This window comes from Marmota marmota, unplaced genomic scaffold (assembly GCF_001458135.2).
Source record: "Marmota marmota marmota unplaced genomic scaffold, marMar, whole genome shotgun sequence".
NCBI lineage: Eukaryota > Metazoa > Chordata > Mammalia > Rodentia > Sciuridae > Marmota > Marmota marmota.
Genome location: NW_025999982.1, coordinates 16,695,719 through 16,723,404, shown reverse-complemented (window position 1 = coordinate 16,723,404; position 27,686 = coordinate 16,695,719). Strand labels below are relative to the sequence as shown.

General features: G+C 33.9%; 1 protein-coding gene across 1 annotated transcript; it reads left to right on the top strand.

The window, feature by feature from the left end:
• The first annotated feature begins 425 nt into the window (after window positions 1-425).
• LOC107144087 (phosphoglycerate kinase 1-like) lies at window positions 426-27,686 on the top strand. Its single transcript, XM_015487938.2, has 6 exons — window positions 426-579; window positions 2,077-3,875; window positions 6,048-6,157; window positions 16,347-16,482; window positions 24,915-25,074; window positions 26,971-27,686. Exon 2 carries the CDS (start codon window positions 2,348-2,350, stop codon window positions 3,599-3,601), a length of 1,254 nt encoding a protein of 417 aa, XP_015343424.1. The 5' UTR covers window positions 426-579; window positions 2,077-2,347; the 3' UTR covers window positions 3,602-3,875; window positions 6,048-6,157; window positions 16,347-16,482; window positions 24,915-25,074; window positions 26,971-27,686.

Below are 27,686 nucleotides of genomic sequence, written 5' to 3'. Positions count from 1 at the left end.
ATATATATATATATAATTTGAAAGAAAATGTGTTTTGATATACTTGGATAACATCTAGGAATAGTAATGATAACTCAGATGGTAGACTTATGTTCATATTTATAAGAAACTATCAAGTTGTTTCCCATAGTGAATGTAACATATTTCATCCCCCATAACAGTAACTAAGAGTTTTTATTGTTATGTGAATATATTCAATAGTAATTTTATTGTTGGATGTTTTATTTATATATTTTATAATAAGATCATAATTATATCATTATATTAAATACCTAGGAATGGAATTGCTGGGTCAAAAGGTAACATGGTGTTTAATAATTTAAAGAAATGCCAAACTTGCCAAACTTGCTAATGTGGTTGCATTAGTTCACATTCTTACTTGTAATATGTAAGGATTAAATATTTTGTACACAGCTGTCAACACTTCTTTCTTTCTTTCTCTCTTTCTTTCTTTTAATTACAGTCATTCATCCTGTTGATGGTGCCTCAAATATATTTCTGTCAGAAACCTCATGCTATGTAGCAAAAAGTTGAATGAAAAAATTGCAAAACCAATTTTCATTACAAAACCAATCAGGTGTAAGTATCTGATTTTTTAAATGCACTCATTTTAATTTGTAATAGATATTTACATCTTCAAGTAAACCATATCTATTTTCAGCTCATTTTTCTCCTCTTACACTTATAAAAATCAAATCTTTCATTATATGTATAAATATTGAATGATTCGTCATTACACTTAAATTTTGTAATGATTGTCTAAACATTATTACCTTGAGATAAAAAGTTGTCATTTTGTTAATAGCTTGATCATTCTACAATGTACACAGGTGTCAAAATATCACATTGTGTTCCATAAATACATTAAAGAAAAATAATTTTAAAATGCCACTTTTTTCTTTTATTTTTGTGAATTATTAATGTTTTTCAAGTTCCCTTTGGAGAGGTCAATTATCTTGAATACACTTTTCAAATCAATTTTTACAGTAGTTATTATCCCTCCTTTATCTATCTCTACCTCTCTATTGTCTTCTAATTTGCCTTAACAATGAAATGAATTTTAATCCTTCTCTTGTATTTTTATTTTCCTTGAAGTAATTTATAATTTCTTGTGGATCCTTTGCACATTATATTAATTAATACTCATCACATTTATTTTGTCTTTGTGTTTTCCTGAATCTACTTAACAGGAAAAAAAAACCTTTCAAAATGAGTAACAAACTTAATTCATTCATTTGTTCATCATTTCCTTCACTCAAAAAAATATGTTAAATACCTCATACATTTGGACTATATATAACAATGAACAACACACACACACACACACACACACACACAAACAAACAAGCACCTGCCTCAGCTATATGACAAATAAAAACAAAAGTCAAGAGAAGTTAATTCTTATGAAGAAAATCAATAAAAATGAGAAGCAAATTATGAGAAGCCAATTATTAGAATGTTGGGGTTGTCTAAGTTCTGTAAAGAAGTGAGAACAAAAAGAAATAAAAAAGGAGTCAGGAATTAACCAAGAGAGATACCTGGGAATCATCCAGGTAAAAGAAAAGAAGAACAGATTGTTGTGTTTTTTATATTCACCCACTCTTGGGCATTTGGGTTGTTTTTTACTTTTTTTTCTCCTGTTTTGTTTTTCATTTTAGAGTATTGAATATGATTTCTAGAAAGTATCTTAATGTGAAAATATATATTAAACAAATTCCTAGGAAAATTATTTTTAGACTCAGGTATATGTAAATATTCAAATTTATGTAATACCAAAAAAATAATTTCCACTTATTTCATTATTTTTCACTTCAAACAAAAATGCACACACTATATAATAGCTCCATATCAGCTACAGAACTTAAAATTGTAGCAGTTTTAATTTTTGCACTTCAAATATGAGTAAATTATCTTCACTTTGGAAACTTGTTATGGCATTAACTTAATTTATCACCATTTTAGAGAGCTATTCAATGAATTATGAACACTAATTGGACATCGCAGTGTGTACTTTTCAGATTTATCACATCATTCTTACTTTGATGCTTCCTTATTTCCCAACTTGCCCCAAATCAGGCACCACCACTACTTTGCTACTTCTACCTGGCAGTTGGAAGGAACACCTGGCAACACATTCCAAACGCAGATTGGCAGGACTCTGGACCAATGGGCAGGCCGCATTGCCTTCCCCGGGCCCACAGCTGCCACGTGGGAGACTCCGGACCCAGGAAGGGGCGGGCCGAGGGGAGGCGTTAGGCAGCCCCACCAACAAGCCTCCCAGCCGCCCACCTAAGACCATCCTTCAGCACCCACAGCCGGGTGTCCACTATCCCTTCCTACTGCCAAGATGTCCCTTTCTAAGAAGCTGACTTTGGACAAACTGGATGTCAAAGGCAAGCGCGTCATCATGAGAGTGGACTTCAACGTTCCCATGAAGAAGAACCAGATTACCAACAACCAGAGAATCAAGGCCGCCATCCCCAGCATCAAGTTCTGCCTGGACAATGGAGCCCAGTCGGTGGTGCTGATGAGCCACCTGGGCCGGCCCGATGGCGTCCCCATGCCCGAGAAGTACTCCCTGGAACCTGTCGCTGGCGAGCTGAAATCCTTGCTGGGCAGGGACGTGGCTTTCCTCAAGGACTGTGTGGGCCCAGAAGTGGAGAAGGCCTGCGCCAGCCCCGAAGCCGGCTCAGTGATCCTGCTGGAGAACCTGCGCTTTCACCTGGAGGAGGAAGGCAAGGGCCAGGATGCCTCTGGGAACAAGGTGAAGGCAGAGCCCGAGAAGGTGGAAGCCTTTCGCCAGTCACTGTCCAAGATAGGGGACGTGTATGTCAATGATGCTTTTGGCACTGCACACAGGGCTCACAGCTCCATGGTGGGAGTGAATCTGCCCCAGAAAGCAGCCGGGTTCCTCATGAAGAAGGAGCTGGAGTACTTTGCCAAAGCCTTGGAAAACCCAGAGAGACCCTTTCTGGCTATCCTGGGTGGAGCCAAAGTGGCAGACAAGATCCAGCTCATCAAAAATATGCTGGACAAGGTCAACCAGATGATCATCGGTGGCGGGATGGCCTTTACCTTCCTGAAGGTACTGCACAACATGGAGATTGGTGCCTCCCTCTTCGACGAAGAGGGAGCCAAGATTGTCAAGGAGATCATGGCTAAAGCAGAAAAGAATGGTGTGAAGATTACCTTTCCCGTGGACTTTATCACGGCTGACAAGTTCGATGAGCATGCCAACACTGGAAGTGCCACCGTAGAATCTGGCATCCCCGACGGCTGGATGGGTTTGGACTGTGGCCCTGAGAGCATTAAAAAGAATGCTCAAGTTGTGTCTGAAGCCAAGCTCATCATTTGGAATGGTCCTTTGGGAGTCTTTGAATGGGAAGCCTTTGTCAAGGGAACCAAGGCCCTCATGGATGAAATCGTGAAAGCCACCTCCCAGGGTAGTGTCACCATTATAGGGGGCGGGGACACTGCTACTTGCTGTGCCAAATGGAACACTGAAGACAAAGTCAGCCATGTGAGCACTGGAGGGGGTGCCAGTCTGGAGCTCCTGGAAGGTAAAAGCCTCCCAGGAGTAGAGGCCCTCAGCAATGTGTAACTGACAGAGTCCCCTCCTCCTGTTTTCTGTCCTCAGCCTTTAGGTTAACTCAGTGCTCTAACATCTCAGCTTGACTTTGGTTAAAAACTACCAGATAACAAGACCCAGGAAATGGGAAGGCAGTGTGTTATCCACTTCTCCTTACATCAGTGAAAGCACTTGTTCACTTTAGCTGTGTCATGCCTTTGCCTACCCTCTTCAAGATCTCCTTTGGACCTTTGAACTTCACTGCTGTGCCTCATAGGGAGGATATATTCTTAAGGTGCCCATTAAAGTGAGTCAATAAAGCTGAATCTCTCATTTTTTTAATTTTTTAATAATGGGGTATGATGGTGCTTAAATTGGCAAACTATTAAACAATGAATGTACCCAAATAAACAAAAATATTTACATTTAAAAGCTAATAAGTATCATTAGGGCTCTGCTGAGAGATTTTTTCCCTAAATATGAAAAAATATTTTTTAAAAGCAAGAAATTTGCATAATAAAAAATGTATTAAATATTAAGAAGAAATTAGTCTGTAAGCACATACAAATATATATTATAGATGGAGCAACAAATTAAACTCAAATTGGAAATAATTTTTTCCCTTACAGCACATGTAATTTAATAATAATCAACTAATTAATTAATCTTAACCTGGATTTTTTAGATTAATAAAAATATGTCTATAATTCTTCTTGTATGAAAAATAAAACAACTCATACTAGAAAATAAAAAAATAACATTATAAATATGGAAGAAACAAAAATATTTAATAGAGAATATTTCCCCAATTCTGTAAAAAAAAAAAAGAAGAAAAAGAAAATGTTTCTAGAGTGCACTGTTAGCAAGAAAGATTAAAAAAAATGCAATCACTTTTTTCAGTTTTAATTTCCTGTGTTCATAACATGAAATCAATTTTATCTATTCATTATCCTGAATAACTTTTACATAACTCTTAATACACATGAGTTACCATACTGGAATTTAAGAGAATATTAGTAATGTGATGGTCATCCCAAGAAAAAGGTAGGAGTTAAGGTATAACCTTAAAAACAAAAGAAGACAAAAGTTTCAGTATTTTTTTTTATTTTAATATATATTTTAGATGTAGCTGACATACTTTTATTTTATTTATTTATATGTGGTGCTGAGGATCAAACCTAGGGCCTCACACGTACTAGGCAAGCGCTCTACCACTGAGCCACAACTCCATCCCCAAGTTTCCATATTTTAAATAAGTAAAAAAGTACACTGCTTTCTCACATAAAAGTTGATGGGTAAAATGTAGGCTTTTCTCCATGCAATTAATAATTGGGTACCATCTGTCTAAAGTGTTAGTCTGAGATCTTGCTACATGGTTGATAGCCTGAAAGGGAAAGCTAGTGAGAGGTAAGGAGTCTTATTTTAAATACATGACCCAAAAAGTTCAAGAATAATTTTGACTTAATATGTCCACAATTAGTTGTGAGATAAAGCCTATTTGTCAAGGAATGCATGAGTTATAATCTCTCCATCTGATATCCAGCACCCAAAGAATAAAACATAGAATCTACTACTAACTGGAATAGGATGAGGGGAAATCAGCAGTTTCTAACAGACTGTCATAACCATCCAAGTATTCATGATATTTTCTACATATAGAAAACAAAACTTGTCCAAGAAGGACAATAAGTTTCTTGCCTAGTCACTACACCCTATTCAAATTTGGATATCTCTGGGTGCTACACAACTCTTTCAATGGGAGTCATACATGACTGGAGAGTCAGGCAAGCTAAAAAGCACACCATTTTTCTCATGTCTTTCACTCTCCCCATTGCATACATAACCATTATACAATAGTGGAAAGAAGTGGAAAACTATAATAAAAATTCAAAACTGATAAAAACTATTACTTTATTACAATTTTGAAGTAAGTCATGGTGGGCCAGAATTTAAAAAAACATCTTATCTACCGATGGGAGAATTTCTGTGGCTAGACTGATTCTTTATTCTGGAAGAACAATTAAGAAATTTTCATTGTTTTTTAACTTCCAGACAGCTTCTGAAGCAGATTTTGAAGAGCTGGGTCACATCAAGCCACTTCACAGGTTTCCTTTCTTCCCTGTGCTGGGACAGTTTCTGGAAACCAAGGATGCCTTCATGTATCACAAAATTAAAAGCCTTTGAAGGGCAGAATAGAGGTTTCTTAACTTTCTCAAAAATCCAGATTTCAGGTTGGGGTTGTGGCTTAGTGGTAGAGCACTTGTCTAGCATGTGTGAGGCACTGGGTTTGATTCTCAGCACCACATTAAGTAAATAAAAGATATTGTGTCCAAATATAACTAAAAATATTTAAACAAAAAAAGAGAAAAAAAGAATCCATGTTTCTGGTTTCTTTAATCTACTGCAAAAGAACCTAACTCAAAAATCTCTTTTAGTTATACTTCTGTAGGTACGTCTAACTCTTGCTTTTACTAAATAGGCCTCTTTTCTAGGACTACCTTGCACTTCTTTAAGGATGAGAAGCTGTGGCCATCTGATAAGCAGGCAGGAGAGCCTGTGATGAATCCAGAGCAGGCAGTTTATCTTTAGGTAAGAGCATGTGAATTCACATCATTCAGCTGATAAGGAATCTGGGCAAGGTAGTTTGTGGCTGGGTCTCACTAGGGGCTTGTGCTGACAGATGAGCTGGCTTCAAAAAAGCTGGTTGCAACATTAAGATAAGAAAACGGAGAAGAAATCACACAACACAGAAGTAGTTTTCATGTCAAGAGTGGGACTGCTCTGTGACCTCAAGGGTCCTCTTCCATGCTGGAAGGCAAGAAAGCGAGTGCACTGGGAACCCCTCTGTTTATTAAGAAAAAGACTTTCGATAGAATATTCTACCCAAATAAGGCGGGGGATAATGTTTCAAAAGGGGGTTTGCCCAATCCCATTGGGTAATGCTCAAGTCCAGAGCTGAAGCTTTTCCTTGGAAAGGCCACTTGCTTTGCACAGCATGTGGTGTGCAATATCAGTCCAATACCCCTTTACTCAAGGCTGAGGGGGGGGGTGCTTTGCTCATGGGCATAGCGGCCCCCTCGCCACAGCTGGGTGCTCATAGGCCACGTTAAAGCTACTACTAAAAGAAAGGAGAATAACAATGAATGAATTCAAAATAACATCCAAAAGAAGAACCTATGTACATTTTGCCATACCCTGGAAGATCCATGGGAAACATACATTTGTAGATTTTTTTATCCTAAAAGAAAAAAGAACAAGCAAAAGTATTTTTTGAAAGAAGTTAAAATGAATTAAGAAGAAAATAACATGAGATGGCAAATAAACTAGAAAAAAGTATTTAAAAAACATTAATTCAGGTGTTGGTAGTACAAAATAGAAAATGGCATTAAAAGGAATATGAAAAAGCTTTGAGATAAGAATCAGAGACTTGGATTAGAATATTGGAGAAAACCAGAAATGAATTAGAAACATATATGCATATACATATGCATATTGATGCACATATGTTGATATGGTTTGGATAAGCTCATGAGTGAGACAATGCAAGAATGTTCAGAGGTGAAATGATTAGATTATGAGAGATGTAACCTCATCAGTGGATTAATCAGTTTGAATAGTTTAACTTGGGATAACTGCAGGCAGGTAGGGTGTGACTGGAGGAAGTAGGTTACTATTGGCAAGACTTTGCACTATATATTGCCCCTGGTGAGTGGAGCTCACTCTCTGCTAAGTGGCTGCCATAATAACTGGCTGTTTTCCTGCACCATGCCCTTTCACCATGATGTGCTGCCTTGCCTCGGACCCAGTGCTATAGAGTTACCAGCCAAGGACTGAACCTCTAAAACCATAAGCCAAAAAAATTTTCCTCCTCTAAGTTGTTCTTGCAAGTTCTTTTGTTCACAGAGATGAAAAACTGACTAATATACATGTCTCTCATATACATAACTGTATGACAAATTCATTTTATATAATATTTTGTGCAGTTTTACATCACAAAATTCTATATGCATTAAAATATTGAGCTGTTTATTTGCTAAATGAAAATTTTTGAAAACTTAAAATTAAGGTGTTACCATCAGAATGTAGTATCAGTTTGGATTTTTTTATTCAAGTTTACATTATGGGGTTTGTTTTACCCAAGCCTGCATTTTGCATTATTTAATTCACTTGCTTATATATGGCTATTGTTTTATTTTCTGTGCATTTTAAACAAAATTATCTCTATTGTTATTTTTATTTCAAACAACATTAGCTAATAAAACTGTCATGAAGTCAATGAAAAAATAAAATTAGGTGCTGTTCTTCATGCTTTTATTCTTCCATTAATGATACTTGTAAGTAATTTCCAATCTTACAACGTGAGTAGGAATCTCCTACATGTTGGCTCAAATTTTGAGATTCCTATAACAAAATTTATTCATCTTAAAACTTGAAAGATCACATAAAAACGGGTAGGAAAATATTTGGGAAGCGACAAATTGGAGGGTATGTGAACTGATATACAAGATAATGCTTTAGTTGGCCTCTACTTACCTCAGAGTCCAACAGGTCCACTTGGGGCTCCCTCCCTTCTCCATGGCCTGAGAACTTTCCCCAGGCTATCAGGGCAATTGTGGGCTCATCTTTGTTTCCTCTTCCACAGCCATTGCTTTGTTTTGCCCATCTTTTTACTTGCTTCATATGACAGTGTTGGTCCAGTCCAGGCTGTTACGCCTTAGTCATGAATTTAAAATCAGAATTATTTCTTTTGAATTTTTTTTACAACAACATTATTTTTAAGACCCAGCAGATCTGGATGTACTGGTTTTTATTTGTACTGGTTTTAAATATTAACACAAAATACTTTTCAATGCACCAGAGTCCCTTAACTAAAAATGGATTATTTGTTTAATATTCTTTATCTTTTAGATCAGTTTTGTGTACATGACCAAATTGAGTAGAAAGTATATATGCTCCTGTCACACCACATACTGTATCTCTCCACTATCAGTGTCCTGCCCCATAGTGCTTTATTTGATTTGTTACAGTCATGAACCTACCTTCATACTTCATCAAGCAAAGTCTGCAGTTTACATTGGGATTCTTTCTTGGTGCTGTACATTGTGTAGATTTTGACAAACAAATTATGTTGTGAATCCAATATTGTAATATAATTCAGAATAATTTCATTGCTTTTATAATCCTCTATGATTTGCCTATTTGTTTCTCCCTCCTCCTTAACCTCTGGCAACCACTAGTATGTCTATGGTCTCTATAGTTTTGCCTTTTCCAGAAGGTCATTCAATTAGAATCATATAGTATGCTACTTTTTCAGATTGGCTTCTTTCACTTACTAATATCCCTTTAACAGTCCTCAACATCTTTTCACACCTTGTTAGCTCAATTCTATTCAGTGCCAAATAATTGTGTATACCACAGTTTATTAAACCATTCACCCTAACAGGTCCTACATGTCACTTCCAAGTATTGACAATTAAGTACAAACTTACTATAAATGACCACTCACAGTTTTTTTAAAATATTTTTTTAGTTGCCAATGGATCTTTATTTTAGTTATTTATATGTGGTGCTGAGAATCACCTGTGCCTCACACATGCTAAGCAAGCACTCTACCACTAAGCCACACCCCTAGCCCATTCATAGGTTTTGTTTGTGGACATTTTTAAAAATTTTTAGGACACACACACACACACACCACACACCAAGGGCTGTGATTGTTGGATTATACAGTTAGAATATACTAAATTATATAGGAAATGGCCAGAATGTATCCCAAAAGGCTTTACAATTATATAATCCTACCAGCAGTATATGAGTGCTCCTGTTGCTCCACATCCTTGCCAATATTTAGTGTGATCAACCTAACAAGCATCTTGTCTCACTTCATTGTTGTGTTAATTTGGATTCCTGTAACAACGTGTGGCATTGAGCATCTTTGTATTCTGACATTTCTGACTTATAATCTGGATATCTTTTTTTACAAATCTTTTGTCCATTTTTTATTGAGTTGTTTATTTTCTAGTCATTGAGTAATAAGAGTTATTCATATAATTTGGATAGCAGTTCTTTAACGTCTTTTACAAATATTTCCTCCCAGTCTGTGACTTGTCTTCTCATTCTCCTTTATCTGTCTTTCACCGAAGATTATAAGTTTAATGAAGTCCAACTAATCATTTATTTCTTTCTGATATGGTGCTTTGGTACTGTATCTAAAAATGTTACCTATACAAGGTTATCTAGGATTATCCTGTTATCTCACTAGAGTTAACTAGTCTTGTATTTCACATTTTTAATTAATTTGAATTAATTAATTTCTCTTCTTTGAATTAATTTTGTGTAGAATCTACGATCTGTGTCTAGATACTCTCCCTCCCTCTCCATGAGGATGTCCACTTGTTTCAGTATCACTTGTTGAAATTGTGTCTTCTTTTCATTATATTACCCTTGATCCTTTTTCAAATATCAGTTGACTATATTCTATGTTTATAATGGCCTTCAGTTGACTGTTCCATTGGTATAGTAGTCTATTCTTTTTCTAATATCACACTATTTTTATTCCTATAACTGGGTAGTAAATCTTAAAATTACATCACATCATTATTTTAACTTTGCTCCTTACCTTCAAATAGTTACCATTTTATGCCTTTGCCTGTCGCCCCCCGCCCCCGCACACACACACACAAAATAGAATCAGTTTGTCAACATTTAAGACAATAACTTCCTGGGATATTTTATGACATTATATTGAATCTATAGATCATTTTGATAAAAACTGATATTTTAAAAATATTGAATATTTCTACTCATGAACATAAGGTCTCTACATTTATTCATTTATTTTTAGATGTTTTCAGCAGATTTTACTCATATAGATCTTGCACTTGTTTTTTATAAGATTTGCTGATATAATGATAATGTGTTTTAAATTTTACATTCCTTTTTTTTTCTATTGCTGACATGTAGAAAATCAATTAGTTTATATATGCTTGCCATATATACTACAATATTGCTAAATGTCTTAATTTTTTAATATATAAAGTTTCTATCATCATGTCATTTGTGATCAAAGAAAGTTTTATTTTATCTTATAGAATATATTTATTTTCTTCTTTCCATATGTTTCTGCTAAGACATCCATTATAATGTTAAAAAGCGTGTGAAAGAGGGCATCCTTCCTCTTTCTGATTTTAGAGGGAAAGCTTTAAATTTCTTGCCATTATCTACAATGTTAATAGTAGGTATTTTGCAGATGATCTTTATTATATTGATGAAGCACCCCCGTTTCATACTTTTGAGGTCCCTTTTGAGGTCCTGTCATTAATGTACTTTGAATTTGTCACAGGCTTTTTCTGCATCTATTGAAATTATCATGTGGTTTTTCTATATTAGCCTGTTGATGTTTTGAATTATACTAATTAATTTTGAATGCTGAGTCAAACTTACATAACTGGGATGAATCCTGTAGGGTTGTAATGTGTACTGCATTTTTACACATTGTTAAATTCACTTTGTTTATATTTTGTTGAAGATTTTTACATCTTAGTACCCAAATACTAGTCTGTAGTTCCTTTTCTCATGTCATATCTTTTGTTTTGTTAGTAGAGCAATATTGACCTCATAGAAAACTTAAGAGCATATATTCCCACTGCTACAATCTCCTGGGAGAGATTGTAGACAATTGGTGTAATTTCTTTTTTAAACGTTTATATAAAATTTCCAGCCAAACCCATATAGACCTGGTGCTTTATGTCTTGGAAGGATATTAAATATTGATTTAATTTATTTAAAATATATTTACCTGTTCATAATGTCTATTTCTTTTGTGTAATTTTTGGCAGATTGTGTCATTCAAGGACTTTGTCCATCTCACATAGGTTATCAAATTTGTGGTTACACAATTTGTAATATTCCTTTTTTATCCTTCTCATTTCTATGAGTTCTGTAGTTATATCTCCTCTTTTATTTATTATATTAGTAATTTGTTGCCTTCTCCCATTTTTCCTTGGATAGAGGACCATCATATCTTTTCAAGGAATTTGTGCTTTTAAATTTTCTATATTCATTTCTTGTTTTCCGTTTCATTGACTTGTCTAATTTTTATTGTTGGTTTTCTTCTCTTTAGTTTGGATTTAATTTTATGAATACTAGAGAGAAGATTAGATTACTGATATTGGATCTTGCTTGTTCTAAAGAAGCATGTAAAGCTATGAATTTCCTTTTAAATGCTTCTTTCATTACATCATAAATTTTTATAAGATGAATTTTTATTTAGTAAAAAGCACTGTTTAATATCCTTGTAATTTCTTCTCTTGCCTATGTGTAACTCAGAAATATGTTGCTTGGTCCAGGATTTTGAGAGATTTTCAGCAATCTTTCTGTTATTGTTTTCTATTTTAATACCATGGATGTCTGAGAGCATTCATTGTATGATTTCTTTATTTTTTTTCTTTCTTTGTTGTTGTTGTTGTCACTGTTGTTATATTCTGGGAATTGAATCCAAGGCCATTTTACCACTGAGTTAAGTCCTTAACCCATTGATTGATTGATTGATTTGATTTGATTTTGAGACAGAGTCTCACTAAGATGCCCAAACTTATTTGGAACTTGTGATCCTCCTGCCTCGGCCTCTTGAGCCCCTGGGATTATAGGCATATGCCACAGTGTTTGACTTGATTTCTACTCTTTTAAATTTGTTAAGATGTGCTTTATGACCCTGAATATGATTGTTTTTAACCTAGGAGTCTTAACTACTGAGCAACATCCCCAGCCCATTTTATATTTTATTTAGAGACAGGGACTCGGGACTGCCTAATTTGCTGAGGCTGGCTTTGAAATCCTGAAGTTCCTACCTCAGCTTCCAGAGAGCCTGGGTTTACAAGCATGTGCCACCATACCCAGCCAGCCTTTTATTAGTGAATGCTCCAGGTGAGCTTGAGAAAAAATTTATGGAATAAGTGGTTCATAGAGGTTAATTCTATTCAAATATATATAGTTTTTACCATATTCTTACTGATTTTCTTCCTGCTAGATCCATTTTTTGATAAATGGGTGTTAAAATTTCTGATAATAAAAGTAAAAACAATAACAAAATAGACTCATTTCTTGCACTTCTATAAGATTTTATCTCATGTATTGTAATGATTTGATAGGTGTTACTTATTGCTTTTTTTTTTTAAGATGGGGTTTACTATATTATTCTTGGGAATCTCAAACATGTGAGCTTCAGTTATCCTCCTGCCTCAGCCTCTTGAGTAGCTACATCACCATGTCTTGCATCTGCTTTCTGTTGATGTGTGTAGCATAATATCTTTCTAAAATTCTTTACTTTTAATATGTACATGTTTTCAATTTTTAAATGGTTTTCTTGTAGACAACATATAGGGTTCTGGTTTCTGAGGGAAAGTTTGTTATAATTATTTTCTTTTTTCTTGTATAGTTAAGATTTCCCCTATGACTTCTCTCTAGATTTATTTTCATTATCTTTACTTTATTCAGTTTGAATATTATGTTCTCTAAATGGTTTTTATTCTTTCTTATAATTCTCTGAATTTCCTGGATCTATTGTTTGGTGTCTGACATTCTAAAAATTTGCCTGAACTTATTACTGCATCAAATATTTCTCTTGTACTTTTCTCTCTTTATTGTGTTTGTGGAGCTTATATTACATGTATGTTACAACTTTTTATAATTTTCCTACAATTGTTGGGTATTCTGTTATATTTTTCTCCATCCTTTTGCTCTTAGCTTTTCAGTTTTGAAAATTTCTACTGAAATTTCACAGGCTCAGAGTTTTTCCTCGGTTGTGTCTGGTTTACTTATGAGCCCATCAAAGGCATTCTTCCATTCTGACAGTTTATCTAGAATTTTTAAATTTACATCTCTTTCATTGTATTATCAATCTGTTTCTGCATCTTACCTACTTTTTCCATTAGGATGTTAACATAATTAACCTAGTTGCTTTTTAAAAAATGATGTCTAATAACCCTACTATAAATGGTTCTGATGTTTGCACTGTTTCAAATTGGTTCCTTTTTTGTTTTTCTTCTTTATTGTGCCTTGCAACTTTGTTTGGAAATGTAGGCATGTGTATAAAAGGAAATGTGGTAAATAAGCCTGTAGTAATATAGTTGTAATCAATCAAAGAAGAGGAAGTGTTCTGTAGTGCTAATATTAAGTCAGTGTTTTTAAAATTTTTGACACACACAGATTCTATATATATGTATGGTATGATAATTGAACATATGATATAATGTGTAAAATAATAAAATAAGCATAATTTATACTTTCATCTCCTTAAATATTTATCATGTCTTTCTTTTCTATGAACTTCTTTATGAAATATGTAATATATTATAAACTATAATTCTCTCCTGCTAGAAGACACTAGAATTTACTCTTCCTAACTATATTATTATACCCATATCCAATATCACTCCACTCCTTTCCACAGCCTTCATATTCTTTAATGACCACTGTTCTACTCTCTACTTCTATAAAATTAACTTTCAGCTGCCACATACAAGAAAGATCATGTAGTATTTGTCTGTGTCTGCCCTGTTCTACTTAACATAGTCTACTCCTCTCTCCATTTCATCTCACAACAGGGTTTTCTATTTTGTGACTGAATAATACTTCCTAATGCTTAAATGCCAAGTATTTTTAAATCCATTCACCTCCTATGGACACCTTGGATGATTCTACATCTTAGCTATTGAAGGTAGTGCTGTAATAAACTTAGGAGTGCAGCTATCTCGGATGTTAATCTTTCAGTGAGCTTATGCTCCTGGGCTCTGATTTTTCTGAATGCTTCTTTGTCTTGTTTTCTTTAACCACTCTTTAAGTGGTAAAAATAGTGAAAGGGGACTGGAGTGAGATATTTCCATTTCCCCACATGAAAACTAAAGACAGCTAGAGTTGGGAAGTTTCCCTTCACCCAGATCAGTTAAGGTCTTCTAAAACCCTAGTGGATTATATTATAGTAAAATAGTTCCTCAGGAACACAGAAAGAAATTTATGTGGAGTAAAATGCTTTGGTATATATTTCAATGATCCTCTGGGAACTTGACGGAATTTGTCTCTGCTTTTTAGTGTGGAAAACCTATTAAAGTCCCTGGAAGCAAAACCTGAAAGTACAGGGGTCCCTCTTAAAAACTGGATCCCCGTGGGTTTCTTATGACTCATAAAATTCCTCAATTACATTTTGAGTTCTCCTCCGGTATTGATTTCCATGGAGCTTTCTATGGGTGGGCACCTGCTCTAAGAAGTTGTTATTCTCTATAACTTCTTGTCCTTTTCTCCAATTTAGGAGAAGTTGTATCCCTGGGACCTTACTTCATGACAAATCTAAACACGGGCGTTTTTCATTTGTTTAAGTGTCTATATTTTGATAGCAAAGAGTGGCAATTTCTAAGCTCATTTTATGTTGAAGAGGAAAGTGAAAATCTGATTTTGCTTAATTTATAAGTTCAAATGTGTTTTTAAGTTCTTATACATTTCACGTATTATAACATCCAATACTATCAGATAAAACAAAATTACAAAGATTTTGAACCTGCCAAAATTGTCTGCTCATTGACAAAACCCTGTGTCCAACCTCAGGGCTGTAAAAGTACTGTTTGCCTATCCTAAAGAAAGAAGTGGGAGGACTCCACAGAGCTCATTTGGACATGTCGTTATTCTCATGCTCCTTTGTGGTAGTATACTGGGACTAAATGGAGAGTTACTCCACACCTTCAAGCAGAGAGAATATTTAGGGTAGGTTACACACCCAGGGTGCAGGTGGATTTCTTTAGATGTTTTATAAGAACATTGTTTTACTTTGCAACCAACATTGCTCTGCTTTGTCTGCACCTAAGTCCTGGAGACAAAAGATGAGTCTAGTGTCCCTTCCTCATTTCCTCTTAGAGTCCTTGGTATTCACTGCCAAGAACAAGCTTAATTGGTTGTTTTTACTTATACATGACAGTAGAATACATTTTGATATAAACACTGATTAGTGTGTACCCTGACACTTGTCCATTATAAATTTTATACACAGGATTATTTCACTCAGGAGACATCTATTCCTAAGTTCACCATGTAATGCAGCCTTCGGACCTTCTACTTCTATGATAATTGGAACATCTGGAATATCATATTTGTGTATGCTTTCTGTGAAGGCATGAGCTATATCAGCTTTCTCATGTGGAACCAAATCACTATATGTTCAGTATCATATCAATTCTTTCTTTGATATGATATTTGGATATATGTTTTTTTCTTTCATTAGAAATGTAAAATGATGGGTTTTGTTTCTGTTGTCATTTTTTTACTTTCAGTTTTGATAAATTAAATCATTATGCTGTCTTAAAATACAAAATATTCTTGAAGATAAACTATAAGGTAAGAGAAGAGAAAGATAAAGATGTGGTGATTCAAAAGAGTATAGTGTATTACCAAATAATACTGATGATTTGTAGCTGATTTTCATAAGTAGATTAACTTTGAGAGCTAGCTGTAGCTTTCAAGAGTTTCTTCTGAGTTTCTGTGAAAGCTGATTAAGACTCAAAAGGGCAAATTGAGAAATAGTGCATTTGGCCTTTTGCCTGCAAAATTAATTACATAAAAGCCAGGAAGCAGTTATTTTTGCAACGCCAGATACAGCAACAATCTGAACACATTTTTTAACCTTATATATTGCAGTGCCGTTAAGATTCTGGAGTGTATATGGTTTTAGATACCACATGTGTATACTTTGAAGATGAGTTTTTAATTTTAATTTTTGTTTTTCCCTCCATAGACCACACAAGCTTTGAGAAGTCAGGCTATACTTTGAAGCCATCTTAAGGTAACAGCATACTGACTCAAATGAAATCATGGATGGAGCTGTCCTGCTGCCGCCAGTCATACAAGAGGAAGTCTGACGTGAGTTCAAGGTACATAAACAAATGCATTGCCTGCTAAGAAGAGACATCCTGTTCTCTCATCATTTATACAGATGTACTATTATATAACAATAAATCAATCAGAATAAGAGCTTTCCTCCTAAAGATTAAAATTATTTACACATGGAATTAAGTATGTTTTATAAGTAATGACCTTGCTCTAAGGGTGAGTCTCATTCACATTAGAGTATTAATCCCATAAACATTTCTTGAGCAGCAATTCTGTATAGTCTCTGACCTTGCAGCAAGATGTAGCAAATTCCTCCCTGAGTTCACAAAACTGAGTAATATAGAAAAATAAACAAATGCATATACTTCATTAGGATAAGTACAGTTGCTCCTCAGTATCTAAGGACAATTAGTGTCTTCTTGTATACTTTATATCACTTATATACTTCTATAATCCATAATTCAATGTAAACATTATGAAAATAATCATTACATTGGATCACTTAAAAAATAATGACAAGAAATAATGGTATATAAGTGCTCATACAGACAAGTTTTTCTCACATATTTTCAATCCATGATTGGTTGCGTCTATGGATACAGAAGCTGAAGATAATTAAGGCCAAGTAACTGTATAATATAGTTGAAGTGTATTGTGGTAAAGTGCCAAATAATGTGACTGATAATATGTGGCACCCATTTTAAGGGAAAGGAGGGTCATGTGATTTTCAAAGCCTGTATTATTTTAAATTTCATAAAATTGCTCATTGCCATTTCCGATATTCTCCAAAGATTACTTGAGCTTTGTAATGGAGAAAAACTCCAATTTGCTTTTTACTTAAATTATGTTTGTCATTGAAGACATCTAATTAATTGTAAGGTACAGATGTGCTTCAAACACATGCAAACCATTCGTCCCTGCTCCGTTTACTCTGAACTCCTAGAATTTTCTTCTTATTCAGATGAATTGAGCTTTGTAACCCAGACAAAGCTCCATGGTATAACTGTCACGCAGGCCCTTCATCAGAAGGGCACTGACTTTGGTTTAATGTTCTATTGTCATTAGCATGGAACCAAACATCACTTATACACTGCACACCTCCCCCTGAAAAATAATATAGTCAGTCCTGCTGAAGGCTTATCCTCTAGGTTCAAAGTTAAGGAGACTAACATGAGACTCTGGTTTCTCTACTTGGATACTCTCAGGTTTCTCTAACCTTTTAGAATCATACTGAAAAATTAAGGCTCATAAAATGCCTCAAACACTTCCCATTCTTCCTACCAAAGTTTTGTTCAGAAACAAGTCTCCTCTCAAATATTGTCTCTGTAGTATGTGTTTAAATTCTCAAAAAACAAAATTAATTCTTACTTTCACAATAGCTCCATGCTTGTCCAATAATTGCTGCTTTACCAAATTATGAAGAAAGGAAGAACTGAAGCCAATAAACAGGAACTCTTTCAATTTCTTCACCTGGGTTGTGGTAAAGTGTCATGATAATTCTTTATTTTCTATGAGGATCTTCATTCCAGAGATAAGAAGAAATAGTCGTAGTTGATTGAATATTTGCTTCAAAAATCCTAGTTAGTTTTTATCTAAATGTTTGAATTTTTTTCCTTCGGAAAACATACATAATTCCTTTAACAAAAAAGCAATGTGGTGCTGGGACTGTGGCTCAGTGGTAGAGCGTTTGCCTTGCACATGTGAGGCACTGGGTTCAATCCTCAGGACCATATGAAAATAGATAGAGATATTGTGTCCATCTACAACTAAAAAAATATTTTTTTAAAAAAGCAATGTGTGTCCAGCAAGTGTAAGGCCCCAAATTCAATACCCAGAACCACACACACAAAAAAGGAATGTGCATAAAAATTTAATGTATGTAAGTAATTGACAATTGACTAGAAAGGCTCTAAAGTTGCACTATAAGACACAAAAGTGACACGTTGATGTTGAAAAGTGTTTTATTTTATTTTTTAAATGAAGCAGTTAAAGCACTTAGGTTTTGGTTTTGATTATGGTGAAGGCGATCCTCCACTCACTGTCTTGACAGGGTCACAGTGATAAAAAGTGCTGACAAAGCCGCTCTCCCACTGTCTTGACAGGGTCACAGTGAGGATGAATGCTGGCAAAGCCACGCTGGTTGGTGGGAAACCGAAACCATGAGACCCTTTTTTATGTGACTGGGACTTTTCATTTTCATGCTTATGTTCCTGACAGGAGGCATGAGTATGTTAAATGCCAAACAAATGAAATTTCAGATGGCTAGAACATAACAGGTAGTTCATGCCTTGGAGGCTGTTCTACTACCCCTCAGCATATCAAGGACAAAGTAGAAGGCTGTTCTTCTATCTCAGTACATTGTGGACAAATCTGATAATGGACAACAATCATCCTCTGAAAGGTCATGAGAATTTTAGGCACCACATTGATTATATCAACTAGAACCCAAGCCCATATTTCCGGCCTTTAAGAAAACCTAATCATTATGCTTATTTTACAAAGCTCACCACATGTAGTCTCAGTGTTGATTAAGGAAAGTTATATTATACACTTAGGAAAGTTAAAACATATAAAGATGTATTCTTCTCTTTTTATAAACCCTTTTTTACTTTACATAAGGATTTATGATGAGCATAGTTAATATTGGTGGAAAGTGGATTGATGTTTAGAACTTACTTTCTATTGAGAAAGATTATAAAGATATGAGAACTAGTGCACCTTGACTGAGAAACAAAGAAACTCTTTGAGAAAGCAACTCAACCAGTTTTATGAGAATAAATTTAGGAATTAATTAAAATAGCTTTATAAGACGCAGTTTTAGAATAATGTTAGAAATATTATTTTATTTAGATTCTTAAGTTTAGAAATTCTTAAGTTTTTAGTTGTATGGGTTTCTGTTATGTTTTAAGAATGATTTATAAACTTTAGGATGTTTTAAGTATAAGATTTAAGGGGACTTTTTTATATGGGAATTTTAGATTAGAAATAAAGTACAAGTGTACTTTAAACTTAAGGGTTAATGATTGGTTAGGAGACTTAGAGTCTGGTTACGTAGTTTGGCATTAGTTAATAAGAAAATAGCACATCTTGGGGAAAATAGTAAATCCTGGGAAAATCTGAAAAATGTAAATTAGTGACATATTTTATTAATGATTCTGTACTTTTAATAATTAACTAACTAAAGGTCATATCCTGGAAAAACGTAAATTAATGTTACATTTTTTGTACCCCCAATCATGGTTAAGGAAATGTTATGTCTTGGCAAAGTTTTAAATTATATAATCAATGACGTATTCTGAATCTATAATTATGAGAAAAATTGTAATAAAAGATGACCCAGAGAAAGCTGCATTAGAGATCTCTCTCTGGAGATTGCTCCAACAGAACGACTCCTGTCTCATCTTTTCGCCAACGCCACTCATCCTTCAGGACTCCCTGGACCCCGCTAGGGCAGGACCCCAGGAGTATTATATTTATAAAATCTTATAAATATTTAGAAACTATAATTTATTTAAAAGAAGGATGATTTTAGTCATCTTGTATCTGTGAAGCAAAACAAATATGATACTTGGAATGCAACTGGCATGACCAGCTGAACTTGGGGAAGATAAAAGCAGGACAAGGGGCCAAAAGGGGATTAGAAAGTATGACAGAATAATCCTTGGACATTGTTTACGAATTAGAAAGAATGGGAAATTTAGGAATGGTGTTGGAGGGCAGTTTTGAACTATGAAAAAAAAGGGCAGTAACATGATAAAAATGTGTTTACTTATTCAGTATTTTAAGAAGCAAGCATATGTTAACTGGCTCTAAGTTAAATAAACAAGTAATTTCTAAGAGAAAAATCTTCAGGTCCTAGACCAAACCTTTAACAAATAAACCCTTTAAAAGTACTGCAGAGAGGGCTAGAGGTGTAGCTCAGTGGTAGTGCTTGTGTAGTTTGGGTAAAGCCCTGGGTTTAATCCCTAGTACTGTGAAACAATGAATGAATGAATAAATAAAACTGTACTATCTGGATAAGATAGATGATATGTCTTATCCAAAGGAAAGAAATATAGGTTTTGAGTAAGAAATTGCTAATACTGAATTATCAGAAGCTAGGAGTTAAAAATACTTATCAAAGTTCTCAAGATTCATGCCACATCACATGGCTCAGTGTGTGCAGAAGCTTCTTGGAAATGCAGATTACCAGCCTATCTATAACACTCACTGAATCATAAACTCTGGAGGTGGGATCCAACAGTGTGTGCTTCAATGGGATCCCAAGTATCTTTATTTCTCCTAAAGTTGTAGAATAGAACAGACTACTTAATTTTTATATGAAATAGAGATTAATCCCAGTGACAGTCATGCCACTATTTATTTGTTTCAACTTTAGTTAACAATTTCAATTTCTAGGCTCTTTCTGCAAAATTATATATTCATCTATGTGTTATCTGGGTTTCCCTCTAGAAAACATATTATATGGTTCCAAAACCCTGGTTAATGTACTTGAGATTGCTGCACTGTTTATTTACCAGTACTCTTTGACAACTCATAAAAAGAAATAACAGCCTAGAAGCCAAGAGGAACTTTAAATAAGACATCTAAATTGTTAGGGAGGAAAAAAAAATGTCAGAGTCTTATCTCTCCAACTAGAAACTCCTTTCGCAACTTGACTTTACTTCTTGTATATGAAAGCAAATTTCTGAAATTTCAATGGTTGAGAACATAACGAAATCTAAATAGAATGATATACATCTATCTATCATCTATCTATCATGTCTCTATCCCCCACAAGACTTGGAATCACAGTCTACATTTTACTCAAATCTCCCTTTTATGACATAGCACAGGATTTGGCACATAGTAGGTACACAGCTGAATTAATTGTTGACAATATTGTTGTTTTATAAACTGAAAGTTTAACCTACATGATATTGGGAGATATCTGGTAAAACATTTCACTATAAGGGGATTATCTTTTTTATCTTGTCAAAAGATACTGAATGTTCCATTAAACACAATAGGCCACAGAAAAGAATGTGAGCTACCAAATTGTAGGATAATCAACATTGGGGAAAAACAAACCAAAACCAGAAAGTTGAATTCCTATATATCAGTGAAATATCCTTACTGGAAGTCATTAAAAAGTTATTAATAAGTAGTACAAACTGTCCCAGAGGGAGGATTGATAGAAGGAGGGGAACCTGTGACCATGATGACATACTGAGAGAAAACTTCTGAGTTATGTATCAACAAAATATGATCTTTGGTAAATATTAACAACTTCAAAAAATTAACAGTGGAAAATTAGTTACAGGGAATGCATCTGGATCACATCAGGGCAGATGTAATTTTTTCTAGTCCCAAATAAGTTGGAGATGATTTCCTTGTAGATGATAGGTTGAAATTTATATCAAAATTCCATTCACTACATATTATTTCCACTTATTTATAAAATTATGCCTAAGTAAATTATGTAAAGAAAGCGCAAATTCATTTTTATTTATTGTTGTTGATGTAGAAATTTTCAACTTATGTCAGGCATATACATATAAAATTGTGACATAAACATATTTTGTAAGGTATTATTATAGATTTTTAGATTGCTGTAAACTTATTTAATAATTGTAGGCAATTTTCACATACTTAGCACGTTATTTGTACTTTTTTACAGAGTACTACCTTAGTACAGCACTTTTATGACATAACTAAATAAATATTATAGAATCAACAGCCACAGTTCCTGATATGCTGTATCGTATCAGGTACACCTTATATATTTATTTCTTATTCTTGCAAAATTTCTCCAAACTTTCTACATCCTTTGCTACAAAAAAGCCAATTATCTTGAAACCAAATGTAACCTTTTTTTATTTCCAAATGCCTCCCCATCATTCTACCAAATAGCATATTTTTACCAAAACTTTAAATATTTTAGCCATCTATATTAGACACACTCTTATTAAAAAATACAGAATAACCAACCATTACAATTTGCACAGGGCTAAGGACTGAGACTTTCAAGATGAAAATAAAATAATGAGTACCACTCCATCCAGAGTGGCTGGTCACCCCAGGAGGCACAATCAGAGACTTTATCCACCACAGTTTACTGAAAGGATAATTTATGTAGGGGTAGGGCTAAGGATTAAGATAAAGAACCTGATAGTCAGTAACTAGTAAACCTGAAGTAGTAAGGAGAGGGGGCTGTGGTCAGAAGCAAGTGAAAATTGTAGTTGGAGAGAGGTTGCTGAATAGGTGGTACAGAGAAAGCCACTACAAAATGTTTGCATTAGTGAGTTGTTCAGAATAAATACATCAATTCTTTCTTGATAATGTCTCCCACCAACAGAAACAAACAAGAAACCAGAAAAAAAAGTATTTCTTTAACTCCCAAGACAGGGCTATGAGTGGAAAGAGATTGAAAGCGGATCAGGATGGGCAAGCAATATCTAGTCTCTCAGTCTTTGCTGGTAAAGTTATAGTTTTTGAGTGACTTTTAAAATATGTTGTACTTAGTCACTCAGATATAGCAGATTCCAAGACATAGAGATCTCTAATTTGATCATAAAATCAATATATTATCTGAATATTTCCTCACATCCATATATTTCCCCATTCTCTGTGTATGCATGCATATGTGTATGTATATATATATATATGTATATATATGTGTATATATACATATGTATATACATGTGTATATATATATATATGTGTGTGTGTGTGTGTATATATATATATATATATATTTATATGTGTGGGTATATATATATATATAAAGGTAAGAATAAATGTCTGTTATCCTTCCATAACACTTTTACATTTATTTGTTCAACCACTCTATCAGTTAAGTTAGCCAGGTAAAAATTTAACACTATTCAGGTTAAAAAATCTTGTTTAATTTCTATCAAATAACTAGAACCAGTAGTATTATACTGGTCCTTGAAGCAAGTAGACATACTAATTAATAGTAAAGCTGATTATTTATCTAATTAATAATATTAATCTGCTACATAAAAGGATTCTAAACACCATAAAGACTGAACATATTATTTTGCACTGAGCCAAGAGGAAAGATAACTCAATTAATGACTAAATTTTAGATGTGGTATTTTCTCATTTCAAAAACATAGGGTTAAAAAAAACATACTTTTTATTTTAATTTATTTATTTATTCTAATTAGGCACATATGACAGCAGAATGCATTTTGATTTATTGTACACAATTGGGGCACACGAATGTTTAGTTTCTTATTTGCATAAATACTATTAAAAATATTAAGTATGTGTGTGTGTGTGTGTGTGTGTGTTATGAAAATGTTAAATTAAATTAGCAGGAGGCCATTAGTGTGAGGCTGTCTCCATATTTTGGGTTTCTAACTAGTGAACTACAGTCTAACGTCTATGTAAAACGAACCCAAACCTAACTTCGTAAAACCACTAGCCAACTCTCAAGCAGTCATAGGTAGTCACATCATCCCCCCAAAAAACACATGCTTAGCTGTAACTCAACAGGTTAATTCTCTACTTTCTTCTGTGTTCAGCCTATAAATAGATGCTCACAGTTACCACCACTGAGCTAAGCTCTCTGAACCTCTTCTGGTTCTGAGTGCTGCCTATTCAGAATGAATCTTAATTCATTCAAATAAACTGTGCCAAATTTAATGAGACTAAAGTTTTTCTTTTAACAAGACACAAGGTTAAAAATCTCTAAATTGCTTTACCAGTTTGTCAGAAAGATTAAAAACTTATAAGTGTTTATATTATTAATAATAGGAGAATGGCTTATCTCTGCTGCCACCCTTAGGGTTAAGAACATTTTTGCCAGATCAGAGTTTTCTTGAAAAAGAGAAACATTGACAGGAAACCGTTTATGTAAATTGTCATATCATTCCTATAAAATGCCCACCTGCAATCTTTTAATGTCCTTAAGAAAATTTGGGCTGGATGTGTTCTGAAATCAATTAATGCATATTCTCCTTGATTTCCAGTCATTTTCTTGGTATTTAAAGCATACTTTGATGATTGAGTTGCTAATTCATGTTTTCCTTAGTGATGAAAGAGGCCAATAAATCACTACTAAAATTTTGATATCTATATCTTTTCTCTTATCTTTTACATGCTACTTTAAAGGAATAATACAACTTTGATGATTTTATAGCCACTAAATGAGTCAGGACTGCCTTTATCTAGAGAGCTGCTACAGTGATAACTAGCAGTTTACTTCCTGTATTTTATCTGATTGTACATATATTTTATATTACACCTTTTGAATACATAAAAGCTATCTGATACATATTCAAGATGTTTTTCATTAAATAAATCAATTAATTAAATGACAAATTATGACTATAGTACCCTTTCCTCCTTTTCACATGAGTAAATATGGATTCCATACACTGAGAACTTTAACCTTTAGACAAAGGACTTTATCAACCACATGTCTCTTAAGTCTTAGAATAACAATATATTTATTTCATTTTAGAACTAAAACATCTAAAGGAGAGAGAGTATGTCCCAATTTGCTCTGGACTAACAACTGAGACTGAGACATCCCATGTTCAAGATTGTTTCTTTATGGTCTGTTCGGTTACCACTAGGGAGCGCCATCTCATGGGAAACTTTTGGAATATAAACTGACCAAGGTAATGAATGAATGATTTCATAGTATTTCAGAGACATCAACACAGAGAAAATTTAAAGGCCGTATTCTCATATGAGCATTCTTTTATGGTCTGTTATATTTGCATGGATCAATAATAGGAAAGCTTTATATTTCATCTTGAAACAAACACAAAACAACTATATGAAGATTGCTGGTACGTTAATAAGTTTTAAAGATGGAGACATTTGTTGTCTTTGAAGAATGTATTCCTTGTTTAAAGAAAAAAGAATAGGCTAGGTCCCTTTTGTTAATGCTTTTTATGAACATATAACTGTGAGCTAGAAACGTGCACTTTTAATTTTAAAAGGTCGAATTGTAATATTTAATGAGTATAAATAGTCATGAAAATATATAAGTCCATATTTTATGTTTTCTTTAATCAAAATGTAAATGTAGGGACTTTTGCTTCTTCCTTATTAAAACCATACAAAGTATATAGTTGAGACACAAGTTAGTCAGAGGGCCCTGAGACCCATTTCTCCTGAAATTGGTAAAAATAGAAAAAAAATCAATTACAAGTGATAATTAACAATTGGTTTTCAAAATTATCTTTTACATTTAACTCTTAAGATTTTCACGTAGATTTGTAGAAAAATTAATAGATTTACTCATATTTTAATGTTTCTTGACAAATTTCTTCACTGTTCATAGAGACCTATCCTTTAAGAGCAAGCTTCTTTGATAATAACAGGATTATAGAAGTTGCAAAACATTATTTGAAAATTTTAATCTTGCTACTGCCTCCACTCCATAATGTATCACTGTGCCAAACACTGTGACACAGCCTAAATAGCTATATATAATACCATGTCTTGCTCTTAACATAATCTAAATATGACAAAGACAGATTGAAGACATACCACAGCATTTTCACACTACAATTAAAGGAAGTGTTCTCTTAGACCAATGACTCAGCTTTTCCCTTTATTGAGGGTTCTTTTCCTTGAGGCAATATGGGGTGTTGAAAGATGGTTTTCTTTTATAAGAGTAGAAGCATAAAATTGTAAATAAAATGATATAAAAGGAAATTTGGTATGGAGTTTTAGTGAATACAAAAAATGCAAAATGAACATTGAAAACACCAAAGCCAAACAAAAGCAACTTCCTCACCCCAAACAATAGGCATATTCTCTAGCTCTTTTAGAAAAGAGTCCAAACAGAATTGGATGATTCCCCAAAAATTACCTAGGCCCACATTTCCCTTGAAACTATTTATGTAGCTGTGGGTGGTACTCCAGTAGGGATAACAACAGTCACATGTGACTACATTCACATGCACATTAGCAAAAGTTAACAAATATCTTATTTACTATTTTAAAATGTAGAGACAGAAATGATGGTGGGAATAATACAGAAAACACTGTTTAGCAAACAGAATAGTCCTGGTACTAGCCTGAGGAGAAAAAAAATCTATATCGAATGGCAAATGGAACTAACTAAAGAAAAATGTGTTTTACTTCAAATCGTGTGTGTGTGTGTGTGTGTGTGTGTGTGTATCTGGGACTCTAACACACCTTATATGCACATGTTAGGGAAGTACTGTAACTAAACTACATCCCAGCATCCAATTCTGTTTTTATAAGGCAGATGATTAGAGATGATTGATTCATAGAACTGGCCCAAAAGTAGAAATAAGAGAAAAGGCATAAAGATTCCCAAAGGAAAAAGTGACCTCAGAGGGCCTGTTGTGTGACATCCCAGCCACTGTGATCATGTAAGCCAATTTCCTAAAAAAGTCACCTGTCATGCATCTGTTGATATACTCACGTGTCTTTCTCTCTGGAGAAACTGACTAATTCAATGTCCAGTGTTAACAACCATTTGTCCCCTAAGAACTCTCTTGTGGTCCTGAAACTTTATGATGATTTCTTCCTAGGGAAGAAAACACTGGAGTTAACACAGACTCAATTGGATATTGAAGAGTACTGAGAATTTCAGATCTTGATGGTGAGACTTAATTATATTTATTAAGCAGAAAACCTTGCTAAGAAGACAAAAATAGCTTGAAGGAATGTGATCTAGTGTTATCGTTTTATGTTAAATATTCCAAACAAAAACCCATACTCATCCTTTATCTTTCTCAGGGGAAGATGGTCAAGTTGAGAAATGAATGAAATTGCATTAATATATACAAAGACTACAAAGAGAGCAAAGTTGTCAGTAGAAGCAACATACAAAATGTGGGAAATCTGAATGATATGTTTAATAATGACATTTAATCCTAACCTCTAAATACTTGAGTTATGAATGTCTAGGAGGCACCAGTGGCATTTTGGAGGCTATTTTTATAGTAGCCAAACCTAGTAATTGTTTCTTATTTTTAATCCCAAACTCTTAAAGACCGACATACCCATTATAATATAGTAAAATGGTAGTAATACAAGTATATAAAATCATTATTGTTCATTTTCCTTTATCCCATTTCTTAGCTATGGAGATAGGATACATTTCATCAGAATGCATGTAGAACTAACTATAGAAAACATTATGTTTCTTCTTGAGTCAACCACACTGTTCAAATATGTGCACAATGAATTTGCAAATCACAATGTACCCAAATCCAAAATATTATGATTATATTAGTAAATAAAA